This window comes from Narcine bancroftii, chromosome 3 (assembly GCF_036971445.1).
Source record: "Narcine bancroftii isolate sNarBan1 chromosome 3, sNarBan1.hap1, whole genome shotgun sequence".
In the NCBI taxonomy this organism is placed as follows: domain Eukaryota; kingdom Metazoa; phylum Chordata; class Chondrichthyes; order Torpediniformes; family Narcinidae; genus Narcine; species Narcine bancroftii.
In genome coordinates, this window is record NC_091471.1 from 36,443,692 (window position 1) to 36,458,901 (window position 15,210).

General features: G+C 39.3%; 1 protein-coding gene across 4 annotated transcripts in view; it reads left to right on the plus strand.

Moving 5' to 3' along the window:
* The window catches only part of katnal2 (katanin p60 subunit A-like 2), a 91,179-nt gene that overhangs the window by 34,919 nt on the left and 41,050 nt on the right, over positions 1–15,210 (plus strand). For all 4 annotated transcript variants that reach the window (XM_069923828.1, XM_069923829.1, XM_069923830.1 and 1 more), the window contains exon 5: positions 4,549–4,651. In XM_069923828.1, coding sequence (XP_069779929.1) covers positions 4,549–4,651 — 103 coding nt within the window. The remainder of the gene's footprint in view (positions 1–4,548; positions 4,652–15,210) is intronic.

The following is a 15,210-nucleotide window of genomic DNA, read 5'->3' on the forward strand; positions in this document are numbered from 1 at the left end:
CATTATGTACCATACCTGTATTTCCAGATGCCTCTGTTCTACCATACTCAGTGCCCTACTATATATTGTGTATGTCCTACCTTGGTTTATCTTTCCAAAGTGGTGGAAATATTCTTAGGTACATCTATTTCAATGTAAGGAGTATTGTAGGAAAGGCAGACAAGTTTAGAGTGTGTATTGACATTTGAAATTATGACATTGTGGCCATTACTGAAACTTGGTGCAGGAGGGGCAGGACTGGCAGCTCAATGTTTCAGGCTTCTGTTGCTTTAGACGTGATAAAATGTTTTGGGGGAGGGGAATATGGAGGGGAGAATGAAAGCAAAGTGGGAGAAGTGGCATTGCCCATCAGGGAAAATATCACAGCTATGCTCAGGCAGGACTGACCAGAGGGCTCGTCTACTGAGGCAATGTGGGTGGAGCTGAGAAACTGGAAAGGTATGACCACTCTCACGGGGTTGTATTATAGACCGCCCAATAGTCGATGAGAATTGGAGGAGCAAATCTGTAGAGAGATAGCAGAGAGCTGCAGTAAAGATAAGGTTGTGATAGTAGGAGATTTTAATTTTCTACCTATTGACTGGGACTCCAATATTGTGAAAAGGCTGGATTAGATGGCTTGGAGTATGTCAAATCTGTTCAGCAAAGTTTTCTAAATCAATATATCGAGGTACCAACAAGAGAAGGGTCAATACAAGATCTCCTATTGGGGAATGAGACAGGACAGGAGACAGAAGTAAGTGTAGGGGAACATTTTGGGTCCAGTGATCATAAAACGAATGATTTCAAGTTAATTATGGAGAAGGATAGGTCTGAGCCTCAGGTTGAGATTATATATTGGAGAAAGGACAATTTTGAAGAAATAAGAAAGGATCTAGAATGTGAGGATTGGGATAAGTTGTTTTCTGGCAAGGATGTGTGAGGTAAGTGGAGGACCTTCAAAGGTGAAATGTTGAGAGTACAGAGTTTGTGTGCTCCTGTCAGTATTAAAGGCAAGGTTTGCAGGGATAGGGAACCTTGGTTTATGAGAGATACTGTGGATCTGGTTCGGAAGAAGAGAGAGGTGTATAGCAAGTATAGGCAACATGAAGCAAATTAGGTATTTAAAGTGTATAAAAATGCAAGAAAATCTTCAAGAAATAAATCAAGAAGGCTAAAAAGAAGACACAAGGTTACTTCAGCAGATAATGTGAAGGAAAATCCTAAGGGTTTCAATAGATATATTAAGAGCAAAAGGATAGTAAGGGACAAAATTGGATTTCCTTGAAGATCAGAGTGGTTAGCTTTGTATGGAGTCAAAAGAAATGGGGGAGATCTTAATTTTTTTTTCTCATCAGTATTCACTCAGGAAATGGGTACAGAGTTGTGGGAAGTAAGGAAAATGAGAAGAGATGTCATGAAACCTTATCAGATTAAAGAGGAGGAAGTGCTTGCTATCCTTAAGCAAATAAGTGTGGATAAATCCCCAGGGCCTGACAAGACATTCCCTCAGACTTTGAGGGAGGCTAGTGTAGGTATTGCAGGAGCTCTGGCAGAAATATTTAAAATACCCTTAACCACAGGTATGGTGCTGGGGGATTAGAGGCAAGCTCTCGTTGTTCCGATGTTTAAAAAAAAAAAATGCTCCAAAAGTAACCCAGGAAATTATAAGCCAGTGAGCATGATGTCAGTAGTAGGTAAATTTATTGGAAGGTGTTCTAGAAGATCATATATTCAATTATTTGGAATAGCAAGAAACTGATTGGGGATAGTTAACATGGCTCTGTGCATGGTAGGTCATGTTTAACCAATCTAGTAGAGTTTTTGAAGAAAGTTATAAGGAAAATTGATGAAAAAATGCTGTGGATTTGTCTACATGGACTTTATTAGGGCCTTTGAAAAGCTCCCCCATGGGAGGTTAGTCAGGAAGGCTCAGATGCTAGGTATTCAAAGTTAAGCATTGAACTATATTCAAGAATGACTGGTCTGGAAAAGCCAGAGAGTAGTAGTAGTAGATGAATGCTTCTCAGACTGAAGGCCTGTGACTAGTGGGGTGCCTCAGGGATCGGTGTGGGGCCATTGTTATTTGTTATATACAGTATATTAATGATCTGGATGATGATGTGGTAAATTGGATCAGCAAGTTTGCAGTTGACTCTAAGATTGGAGATGTGGATAGATATTGTGGATTGTGAAGCTTTTCAAAGCTTGCAGAGGGATCTCAACCATCTGGAAAAATGGCAGATGGAATTTCATACAGACAAGTGTGAGGTGTTGCATTTTGGAAGGACAAACCAAGAAAGGACATGCATGGTGAATGGTAGGGCACTGAAGAGTGCAGTACAACAGAGGGATCTGGGAATATAGGTATATAATTCCCTGAAAGTGGCATCACCTGTGGATAGGGTTGTAAAGAGAGCTTTTGTCATATTGGCCTTCATTAATCAGTATTGAGTTAAGATGTTATGGTAAAGTTGTTAAAGATATTAGTGAGTCCAAATTTGGAGTTTTGTATGCAGTTATGGTCACCTGACTGTAGGAAAAACATCAATAAAGATAGAAAGAGTGCAGAGAAGATTTACTAGGATGTTGCTTGGACTTAAGGAACTGAGTTACAGGGAAAGGTTAAACATGTTAGGACCTGGAGCATAGAAGAATGCTCTGGATATCCTGGAGCATAGAAGAATGAAGGGAGGTTTGATAGAGGTGTTTAAAATTATGGGGGCTAGGAAGTGGAAATGTAGGTAGGCTTTTTCCAATGAGGTTAGATGAGATAAAAACCAGAGGACATGGGTTAAAAGTGAAAGGGGAAAAGTTTAATGGAAATATGAGGGGGAACTTCTCACAGAGAGTGGTGGGAGTGCAGAATGAGGTGCCAGCTTAAGTGGCGAATGAGGGCTCAATGTTAACATTTAAGAAGAATTTGGACAGGTACATGGATGGGTGAGGTATGGAGGGTTATAGACTGGGTGCAGGTCAGTGGGATTAGGCCAAAAAAAAAATGGTTCAACACAGACTAGAAGAGCTGAAGGGGCCAGTTTCTGTGCTATAGTGTTCGATGGTTCTACCTCAGATTTGTCTGCTTTAAATTCTATCTGCTATTTTGCAGCCCATTTTTCCAGCTGGGCCAGATCCCTTTGCAAGCTTTCAAAGATTTCTTTGCTGTCCACTTCACTTTAAATCTTTGTGTCATTTGCAAACTTGAATAAATAAATGTTGATCTTGCCAGTGATACCCACACTTTGCAGTATTTTTTGTTCCTGTAGGAATCCTCATAATATTTTAAAGTGACACTAATTGGTATTGATTTCTTTGCACTCTACATCAAATGCTTTTGTGCAGCTGCTAGATATAAGTACAAAGAGTATACCTTACATCCCTTGGCCACAAACAGACCCTAAATAAAAGAAAGACAATTATAAAGTCTCTTTTGCAATTCCAGAAATCCTAATTTTTCATATCTTGTGAAATGTTTCAAAAATGTAGTCACCAATTTAAAATAAATAGGTGGAAGGGCATGTTTTGTTGAAGATATTGTGATTGTGCAGCAGGATACAGGTAGATTGAGTGATTGGGTTAAAACCTGGCAAATGGAGTTTGATGTGGGGATATGTGAGGTTGGGCACTTCAGTAATAGGAATCTAAAGGCAAATTATCTAAATGGTGAGAAATGATGAATGAGTGAAGTTCAGATGGATCTAGGTGTGCTGGGCCATCACAAAAATGTAGTTAAGAAAATAAACTGCAAGTTGGCCTTTATTGCAAAGAATTATGGAGGTTTTGTTGCAGTTTTACATGGACTACATGAAACTGTCCACAGTTTTGGCTCTCTTAACCAAGAATTATACTGGAGAGAGTCCAAAGGAAATTTGCCAAGCTTATTCCCAGGATGAAAGGGTTGGACAGTCTATTCCTTGGAAAATGAGGGGAAACCCTATTAGAACGTAAGATGCTAAGGAGCTTGGCAGCATTGCTGGGGACGCAGTGTGAGTTCTTCAGCTTCCAAGGCCTTTGCAGGTCTGTTGCTGTGGTCTTATCCCCTGTAGGTAATTTCCCCAGGCTTCTTTTTCTTGGATGGTGTTCTCCCACTATTTTGCCCTGCACTGGACTGCTGCTTCTCCTGAGCCTGCATCTCTCGGGTCTTGCCGCCAAGTATAGGTGTTGCCATCTTGGTCATGGATCCTCCAGGATAAAGGAGATACATAGTTGTTAGGAAAGATGAAGAGATCATCCAAAATAAGAGTAAAACTTTTGACACGGAGAGCACAAAACATACTAAGGAAATTGAGTTTTCATTGATTAGGTTTTCTCCTTTGATCCCCTTTTTACTGCTTCAGGAGAACTTGGGGGATGCAGTGGCTGTATCAGCACAATGCACATGTTATGTGAAAGACAGTGTGCATTTTAATTGTAAGAATTTATAATGGAAGAGTCCGTCATCATTGTAACAGAGGGTAATTAGTGTAGACAATGAAGGCAGATGTCCATGTTTCATTTATTTATGTCTGCTTGTCAGTTCATATGTCTTTGTTACATAATTCATTCTGATACATTATTCTTAAATTCAAGGACAATAAGCTGTAATTCTAAGGCGCTCCCTAAAATTTCCACAGCACAGCGCCCAGGTTCCAAATTTGGAATGAAAAGAGCTGAGTTGAAGCCTCAAAAACAGGTCAGTTATTTAGCTAACTTTATTAACAGAAATGTGATCAATAATATTGAAGGCAATGTTTCAAGATCAAATATTTGTATCTTTTAATTAGAAATCCATATTTGGGTATAAATGGTTGTGTTAAATATTTGAATTTGTGGAGCAGATATCACCTGTTGCATAGTTCAGGCATTGAAGCAGCTGAATAATCTCATGCATTTATTTCAATTGGTTAGATTAGTCATAGAATAACTTTCTATCTATCCCTTCCTCAAATTTCCCTGGATTTTTAATTAGTTTTTTTTGTCAAAGAAGGACACGAATGTACACACCATTTTACACAGAATATTCATTTCTTGGGCAGGTCGCTAAGGCTGCCTGTCAGAATTTCGATATAGTTACATGACTGTGCTGCACACTGAAGTCAGTCGAAATGTTTCCACAGTAGAAATTTAGTCCCCTTTAGCTAGTGCAATGACCTGGTAAGCATCTTATTGCTAATACAGAAATTAGAATCGATTTCTTTGTTCTGGTCCGATCATATAATGCTCACGATTCAGCTTGCATTAACTTGCGCAAAATGTTCCAAATTTCACCCAGCTTATTTGGCATCATGTTATTCCATTATAAAGCCACTGGGTGGCAATGCAGAATGGATGAATGATGTTGAATTGCAATAGTGCTTTGGAGTAAATTAGATGAAATTTCCTGATTTTTTTTTCTCTCTGTTAAAACTCTTTTCTAATTATAGTATGAACTATTACTGCAGCATTTCTCATCTCGCAAAAAATAGATAAGCCATGGATTTTGTTGTGATTCATAGTGCAACTGTTAGTCTGAACATTTTCTGTCTTCTGTGATTTTTTTTTCTTCCCCCCACATGAAGAGTATAAATGCTGAGCCCCCATCTGAAGCAAATGGTAATTATGATACTCTGCATCTGACAGATTATTGCCTTTTCATAACTGGTTTCTAAAGTTTACATTTCAAGTCATAGGGATATTAGTATCATTTTGTGTCTCTGGGGACATGAAGGTTGATCCTACCAACTGTCCATTACTCAAGCAAAACGATCACTTTGCAATATCAATTCATTATGTAATAGCCTCATTCGGGTAGATGTAGAAATATGCTAATGCGTGTAGGATCTAGATGGGGGATGGGAGTTGCGGGAGATGGAGCATATTTTTCTTGCTTGGTGGAATGTGATATTGTGCTCTTGAGGGATTTGTACAAGGCCACAGTTTTTCACTGTGTATGTAAATGAATTAGCTAATCAAGTAGAGAATGGAATATCAAGCTTACATAGATTTGTGAGTATTTATAAGATAAGGTCGAGATGCAATGAAGGTTTTGCTGCAGCTTCCCAATATTTAAAATCAAAATTGGGTTCTGATGGTAGTATATGCAGATCTTCAGTGGTTTGTAGTAGTATTATGGTTTGGATTTAAGTTATGTCATCCAGCATATTCTCTGGGTATGCATTCAGGAACTGGGCAATTGATGGGCATTAATTGAAACAAATAAACCTTCCAGGCATGGACAGAGTAGATGTAGAATGGTTGTCTCCCATGGTGGGAGAGTCTAGGAGAAGAGGACACAAATTCAGAATTGAAGATGTCCACTAAGAACAGGGATGTGGAGGAATTTATTTTGCCAGAGGATGACGAATCTGGCATTTGCTGCCACGGGTGGTTCAGGAGGCCAAGTCGTTGGGTGTATTTAAGGGAGAGATTGATAATTTCTTGATTATCCAGGCTATCAAAGGTTATGCAAAGAAGGCTGAACAGTGAGCTGAGTGGGAGAATGGATCAGCTCTTGATTAAATGGTGGGGTGGACTCAGTGGGCTGAATTGTCTATTTTTGCTCCTATGTCTTGTGGTCTTCATTTATAAATATCAAATTTTTTTTCACTGTTTTTAAACAAAATCTTATTTCTTCAAAGTGAAGTGTTTGAGTTAGCTTGGAGAAGGGAGAAGATGGAGCTAACAGGACAAAATGGAAGATATGTGACAGAGTGAAAGTATTTTTTCCATTTCATTGATAAGAATATAAAAGTTCAAATCAATACAATGGAAGAAATTGATAGTCTGATCTGTTTTCTCTTCATAAAATATAATTTGAAAAGAATATGTGAATTTGGAAGCTTTGTGGAGAAGTAGAGTATTGGGCATAGATGGCCATCTATGTAAACAGTGCGCTCCTGCTCTCTCCTCATAGCTTTAGATGCCTTGTGGATCTAAAATGTATTTATCTCCTATTTAAACACATTTAGCGACAGCCTCTACAATTCTCTGAAGTAGCAAATTCTGTAGGTTTACCACCCTCTGTGAAAATAATTCTCCTTATCTTAGTTCTAAACTTATTGTCTTGTAATGATAGTCTAGACACCCATCCTCAGGAAATATCCTCCCCTAATTTAGTCTGCCAACTTTGTCAACATTTTGTAAGTTTCAGTGCGATATTCCATGTTCTTCTCAACCTTAGTGACTACAAATGTACTTGGCCTTATTTTTCTCTGCGGCAGTGCTCCACCTCCCTCAATCCCCACTTTCTCAATAACTTAGTATATTCTTCCTTCGAGAGAGATTCCAGAGGTATACATAATGTGTCAGGGCGGTGGTCTCACCCAGGATGTGTACATGTTTAATAAGCCATCCTTGCTCCTGTACTCCAATCTTACTTTGAGTTATGCATTCCTGCCTGACATAAAAATACTACAGGAAAAGCAATCAAACCATAGCTAACAAAAGAAATGTGACATAGATTCTTAGAGGAGTCATTTAAATTTTTAAAAATTTTATTTGGACGTACAACATGGCCCTTGCCGTGCAATTACACCCAATTGACCTATAACTCCTGATGCATTTTGAATGGTGGGAGGAAACCGAGCCCCTGGTGAAAACCCATGTAGACATGGGGAGAATATACAAACTCTTCACAGACAGATTCGAATCCTGGACCCAATCGCTGGTGCCGTAACAGCATTGTGCTAACTGCTACACTAACTGTGCTGCCCCTCAACTTACCAGAAAAAGCCTGAGAAATGGGAGCAGTTGTAATTTTGACATACAAAGACAAATAAATTGATCAAGAGACAGAAATAGAATATGAGAAATAAACCTTCAGGGAATATAAAAATGGACTGTAATAGCTTGCATAAATATTTAAAGAAGAACTGTGGATCTCCTAGTCAGAAACAGGAGGGTTCATAATGTAACAGGGAAATGACAAAGACATAAAACAAATAATGTGGTTCTGTCTGTAGGGAAGAGAATACAATTATCTACTCAGATCTGGTAGGGAACCAAAACTCAAATAAGCTACATAAAATTGCGAAGATACCATTGGCTTTTTAACTGCTTGCCACATCTGCATGTTTCTTTTCTGTACCTGGTGTGCAAGGAGACTCAAATCACCTCTCAATCTAACACAATTTAAATAATATGCCATCTTCTGTTTTTCTTACTGTAGTTGCATCACTTCATGTTTAATCATGTCATACTGCACATGCCAAATTTTTTTTCTCTACTTGCTTAATGTATCCAAGTCTCCTTAAATTTACAATCCCAGTTTAGTATAGTCAGCAAACTTTGAAGTATTACATTTGGTTCCTCATCCAAATCATTTTTAGTATTATGGACAGCTGAGTCTCTAGCACTGATCCCCCTTGGCACCCCTCTGCCAAATTGTTGATATAGGTTGTGAATAGGCGCTCAATTTCAAATCCCTGTGGGTCCTCTCAGGTCATAGCCTGCCAAACTGGAGAAAGATGTGTTCATTCTTACTCTTTGCTTTCAGTCAGATGAACATTTTTTCTTTGTCAATATATATTACTCCAATCCCATGTATTCTGGAGACATACAAGATGATGCAGATGTTGGAATCTAGAGCAAAGTACAATCTCTGAAGGAACTCAGGAGATCAAGCAGTATCAGTGAGTGAGTCCAATCCAAAACATTGACTGTTCTTTTTCTCCCACTGCTGCTGCTTGATCCAGGTGTTACTACAGCAGATTGTTTTATGCTTCAGGTTCTAGAGTTTCAACCCAAAATATTAACCATTCATTTTTTTCCCCAATGTGTGCTGAATTTGTCCAGCCAACTTTCTGGACTTTTTTTTTAATCAAAAGTCTTCCAAAAATTCAAATACACCACACTCACTGATTTTTGTTTTCTTCTCTCCATTATCTGTCCAACCATTTACATCCTCAAAAAATCCATCAAACATGAAATCCATAATGTCTTGTTCAACCCCTTTGATATTTTCCAAATGTTCTGTTATCTCATTCTTGATAACATCCTCCAGCAGTTCCTCGAAAACTGATGTAGGCCCCCCAGGTTTATCGTTTCCTGTTTTTTTTCTTCATTTTTAAATTATGGAGTTAACTTTGCCATACTGCAATCTGCAGGAACTATTCCATAATGTACAGAATTCTGGAAAATGATAACCAATGAAACCATTATTTCGTTGCTACTGCCCACTGGGATATAAATTATTAGCTCCTGAGCATTTACCAACTTTCAATGCAATTAATTACTTCAGTACTAATTTGTTCCAAATTCTAATTTTATGTAGTTTATTTGATTTTTGGTTCTCTACCACTTCTGGGAAGTTATTTGTGTTCTCTTCCCTACAGATGGAAGCAGAATTGTTTAATTGCTGTGCTATTTCTCTGTTCCCATTATGAATCCTCCTGTTTCTGTAGGGAATCCATAGTTCTTTTTAAGTCATTATAGAAGGTTTTACAGTCCACATTTCTTTTCCCTGAAAGTTTATTTTCATATTTTATTTTTGACTCTATCAATTAGTTTTGTTTTTGTTGAAATTCTACTGCCATTCTTCGATTTGTTTCTGGGAAGTTTATATGATTCATCTGAGAATCTTAAGCCATCTTTCTTTTTTTTAAGCCATGTTTGGGATGCCTTTTCCATGGCATTTTTATGTCAGACAGAAATGTATAATTTTTGTAAATTCTGCATCTGTTCCTCAAATGGTAGGAAGCACAAAAGTCCCCAGATGCTGTGATTGTACTTAAAAGCATAAAACTGCTAGGGAAGCTCAGCAAGTCACGGAATGTCCATTGGAGGTAAAGATAAATAACCAACATTTCAGGCCCAAACCCTTTGTCAAGGTATGAGCAAAAAGTAGGCAAGGGCCTGAATAAAAAGGCTGGGGGAGGAAGAGCACAGGCCAAAAGGCAAAATGCAATAATTGGTCATGGATTACAGTAGAGGAAAGGTGAGAATTGATCAGGTAAGGATGTGGCTCTGTGAAAGCAAAGCTCAAGGAAAGGAGACAGAGGGAAAAGGAAGAAGAGAGAAGGACAGAACTGGAGAAAAGGAGACGTAGGGACAGGGAAAGGAGAGGGATGGTGGGCTAACAGAAACTAGAAGTCGATGTTAATGCTAACTGGTTGAATGGTGCCCAGATGGAATGCGAGGGGCTGTTCCTCCAATTTGCATGTGGTCTTAGTCTGGCAGTGCATGAAACAGAGATGTCGACATGGGAATGGGGCCACTGGGAGATCACCACAGTTCAGTGGACAGACTGAAGGGGCTCAGTGAAGCAATCTCCTAGACTGCGCCCAGTCTCTCTGATGTGGTCTCCTCTACAACAGGAGCACTGGATGCAGTAGGTGACCTCTGCAGATTCACAAATGAAGTATTCTTCACTTGGAAGGACTGTTAAGGGCCCCAAATGGTGCTGAGGGAGGAGGTGTGGGCATGAGTATAGTAGGCAAATGGTGGGAAGGGAGGAGGAGACAAGGAATTCCCTGCAGAAGGTGGAGAGGGGAAGATGTGTCTGGTGGTGGGATCATGTAGTAGGTGGCAGAAATGGCAGCCAATGATGTGAAATCTACAGAATGGAAATAGACCCTTTCATCCAACTTCTCGATACTGACCAAGCTCATCCCACTTGTTTTTGTTCACCACATATCCCTCTAAACCTTAACATGTACCTGTCTAATGTCCTTTAAATATCTTTGTTTTATATTTATCACTTCTTTTGAATTGAACTGCTTTACTTTTCTTTTAATGAAGAATTGTATCTCATTTTCCGGATGGACCTTGCTTGACAAGATTGTATATTCAAGTCACCGAAGATCACTGTAGTACTACAGTTATAACTTGTTATAATGCTCCCTGATTTTACACATGTATCAGATATAATGCGATTAGCCATTGGACCTTTTTTTAAACTTTTTCAGGAATTGAAGTTTTTTTAATATCAAAATGGATCAAAGCTTTGGGGGAAATAAAAATCCTGTGAAAGATGAGATTCACGCACTTGACATGATCAAGAATAAAAGTCAAACCCAAGCTGCATGAGATCTCTGCATACCTGAATCAAAGCTTTTATGGCTGGAAATCTCAAAGATAAGTTATGCATGTCACTTTGCAAAGTTGAAAAAGAAGCCGGTCTAAATGCCAAATGCCTGAAGATAGCCAAAGATGTCAGCTTCAATGACTCCCTGTATGAGTAGTTTGTTTATGTGCACTCAGAAGGCCTTCCAATTTCAGGGCCTATTCTCAAAGCTCAAGCTGAGAAGTTTGACAAGCTGATCAATGGAGAAACCTCACAGTTCAAAGTTAGCAATGGATGGCTAGACTGGTTTAAATGCTATTGTGGGATTTCTCAAGTTTCAGTGTCTGGAGAAATTCACTCAGTTGACAGTGCAGCCACCATCGAAAACCTGGCTGAACTAAAAACTCTCTTTGAAGAAGGTGCCTGCATCGAAGAACAAGTGTACAACTGTGACGAAACAGGCCTCTGCTACAAAATGGTCCCAGACCATACAGTGTCTAACAAAGATGACGCCCATCGACTTGATGGGTTCAACAAACAAGATCGCGTAACATTGTTGTTTTGTGTAAACAAGACTGGAACACAGGTTAAAACTGCTCAAGATTGGCAAATTTTGCTCGCCTTGCTGTTTCCACCATGGCAACATGAAGTTGTTAATATTTGAATACACACTTCGCAGCAATGCTTGTATGACAGGTGCCATCTTTGAGGATGGTTTTACAAAACCTTTGTCCCTGCTGTCCGTGCTCATTTGCAGAAGCAAAAGCTAGAACTCAAAACTCTTCTTTTGCTTGACAACTATCACATGCATGTTGGCCAGCTGCCAACCTAGTAAGCTGTGACGGAAGGATCTGAGTTTCTTATCTCCCAAAGAACATTACATCTAAGATCCAGCCCCAAGATTAGGGGATCATCTCCATGTTCAAGCAGAATTACAGGCGTGAATTAATTTGTAGAATTGTAGATGAATTAATAACACTGAAAGACTATCTGACAAGCATGATCCTGAAGTAAGTTTGCCACTTAGGAGGGAAGGTCTGGACAGCAGTCAGCTCATCATGTGTTTTTAAAAAAAAAAAAATGCTGGGAGAAGAGTCTGGGTCCAGCCTTTTCATTGTGCCAATCCAACAAGGAAGATGTTGACGAGCAAGATTTCTACGGCTTCACAGATGAAGAGATGCACGAGGCAGAAGGGCTATTTGAAATTAGTAAAGAGGATTTACACCTGTGCTACTCCGCTGTTGACGAATGTCCAACATATGAGCACCTGATGGACTTTGAGATCATCTGTAATGTAACTATAGCTCCTGCGGAGGCAAGTATACCAGTTCTCAAACCACAAGAGGATGATAAAAGAGCCTCCATCCCAAACCCCAAAAGTGTCTGAAGCCATTGAACACCTTGAGGCTGGCCTCCATTGGCAGGAGACCCAGGAGTTGGACCACTTAAGAATCCTCCAGCTCAGAAGCATTCTGGATTTCGCTCACTGCTGCGTGACGCTCGGCCACTTTTTTAAGAAATAAAATGATGGTTGCTAATACATGTATTCTTGAATGTTTTTGAAAATGATGATTTTCATGAACCCTGATTTAATGCAACCCCACATTCTTCACGATGCCATTTTTTTGGACCCAAACGATCATGTTATGATGGGGTTTCGCTGCCTTTAATTTTTAGTTTGATGCTGCTGCTTGCATTATCTACATATGCTCATATACTCTCTGTAACTTTCTCCAATGTCTTCTCGACTAGGATCGCTCGAGTTCAGAAGAATGAGAGGAGATCTTATAGAAACATATAGGATTTTGAAGGGTATGGATAGGATAGATGTAGGAAGGTTTTTTGAGCTGGCTGGGGAAACTAAAATGAGAGGACACAGTCTCAAGATTCGGGGGAGTAGATTTAGGACAGAGATGAGGAAAAATAGTTTTTCCCAGAGAGCAGTGAATGTTTGGAATTCTCTAACCAGGGAAGTGGTTGAGGCTGCTTCATTAAACATATTTAAAATTTGGTTAGATAAATTTTTACATGATAGAGGAATTAGGGGATATGGGGAGAAGGCAGCTAGGTGGAGTTGGGTTATAAATTAGATCAGCTATGATCGTATTGAATGGCGGAGCAGGCTCGATGGGCCATTTTTGGCCTACTCCTGTTCCTACTTCCTATGTTCCTATGCCCTTTGATGCTTGATGATGAGTATTTATTGTCATATACATAAGTACAATGTGGAGATACACTCAAATTCTTACTTGCTGCAGGCACACAGGTATTTAAGATTCATCAACTACAATTGTATAAATTAAATAACCACAATCTACCAAGAGAAGATAAAAGAGGAGATAAATAAATATTCACAATTTCAGTTAGTGGAAGAGAAAAAATGCATTTCAATAATGCAGACAGATCTTTGGTGATCCTGGAATAATTTATGGTTAAGGTTAGGATAGTATGAGGAGGTTCAAAAGCCTGAAAGCTTCTGGGGAAATGACTGTTCTTGGACCTAGAGGTAAAAGGTAAAGCACAAAACTCTCCAGACACTCTGGTTGAGACAAAAACAATGCATCACATTTATGTTTTTACTTGGACTTAGGTGCTGGACTTCATGCTTCTCAATCTTCTATTTGAATCCTTAATAGTATTGTTTACCTTCTTGAGGCAGCATCTCTTATGGATGTCTTCAATGGATTGGATATCAGTATTTGTGGTGGATTTGGTTAGGTTTTTCACTTTACTTCTACATTCCTAGGTACTTGAATTTCCAAACCAGGCTGTGATGCAAGCATTAGCACAGTACACCAGTAGAAATTTAATTCAGTATTTGATGACAAGCCAAATCTCCTGAAACTAAATAGAGACATTGGTGTGCCTTCTTCAAGTTGCCTTAATGAGCTGGCTTCAGGAGAGGTCCACCTCTCAAGATTGTGGACTCTCAGAAACTTGAAGTTTTAACCCTCTCTCCCTCTGACTTGACAATGAAGACAAGTGCATGGTCCCTTGTCTTCCCCTTTCCAAAGTCCACAATAAGCTCCTTGGTCTTGCTGGCATTGAGAGGATGATTCCTGACATCCATTCCATGTTCTGACTCAGAATTACCTGTTATTTAGCCAACATCCAATTCAACTAATTTGTACTGCTAATTCATCTGCTTTGTTATAATTGCATTGCAGATTGTGTAATGGCATGTTTAGATCATTTTAACATTTTTAGACATTGGGAGGTGCAGCAGGCTATCAAGAAAGTAAATGGAATGTTGGCCTTAATTGCTAGAGGGATTGAATTTAGGTGCAGGGAACTTATCCTGCTGCTGTACAAGGTACTGGTGAGGCCGCATCTGGAGTACTGCCTGCATTTCTCTTCCACTTAAAAAAAAATATTGGCTTTGGAGGTGGTGCAGAGGAGGTTCACCAGATTGATTCCAGAGATGAGGGGTTTGGCCTATGAGGAGAGATTGAGTTGTCTAGAGCTGTAGTTGCTTGCATTTAGAACAATGACAGGAGATCTTACAAAAACATGTAAAATTATGAAAGATAGATGTAGGTAAGTTGTTCCTATTGGTGGGGGAGACTAGAACCAGAGGACATAGCCTCAAAATCCAGGGTAATAGATTTAGGACAGATATGAGGAAGAACTGCCTTTTTCAGAAGGTGGTGAATCTATGGAATTCAATGTCCATTGAATTAGTGGAGGCTACCACAGCAAATATATTTAAGACAAGGTTAGATAGATTTTTACAAAACTGGGGGGAAAGACAGGAAGGTGGATCTGCCATGATCTCATTGAATGGCAGAGCAAGCTTGATGGGCCAGATGGCCTTCTTATTTCTCCTATTTCTTATGTTAAACATTTTTCTATATCTATCCATGTTATTGAGTGAAAATGCAAACATTTCCTAATCTGAAATTTAGAACATGGAGCATAGAAATCTACAGCACAGTATAAGCCCTTCAGCCCACAGTGTTAGAACTATAGAACACTGCAGCATAAGGCCCCTTTGGCCCTGCTAGTCTGTGCTGAACCATTTATATAAAACAAAATTTGCTTAGTCCATTGGTTCTCAACCTTTTTCTTTCCGAGGTATTCCCTATGCCATAGGAATTCTATGTTGCTTAAGATGGTATGTAGGTGGAAAAAAAAGTTTGCAAACATAACATAACATAACAATTTACAGCACGGAAACAGGCCATTAGGCCCTTCTAGTCCGCACCGAACCAAACACCCCTCTCTAGTCCCACCTCCATAACCCTCCATCTTCTTCTCATCCATATACCTGT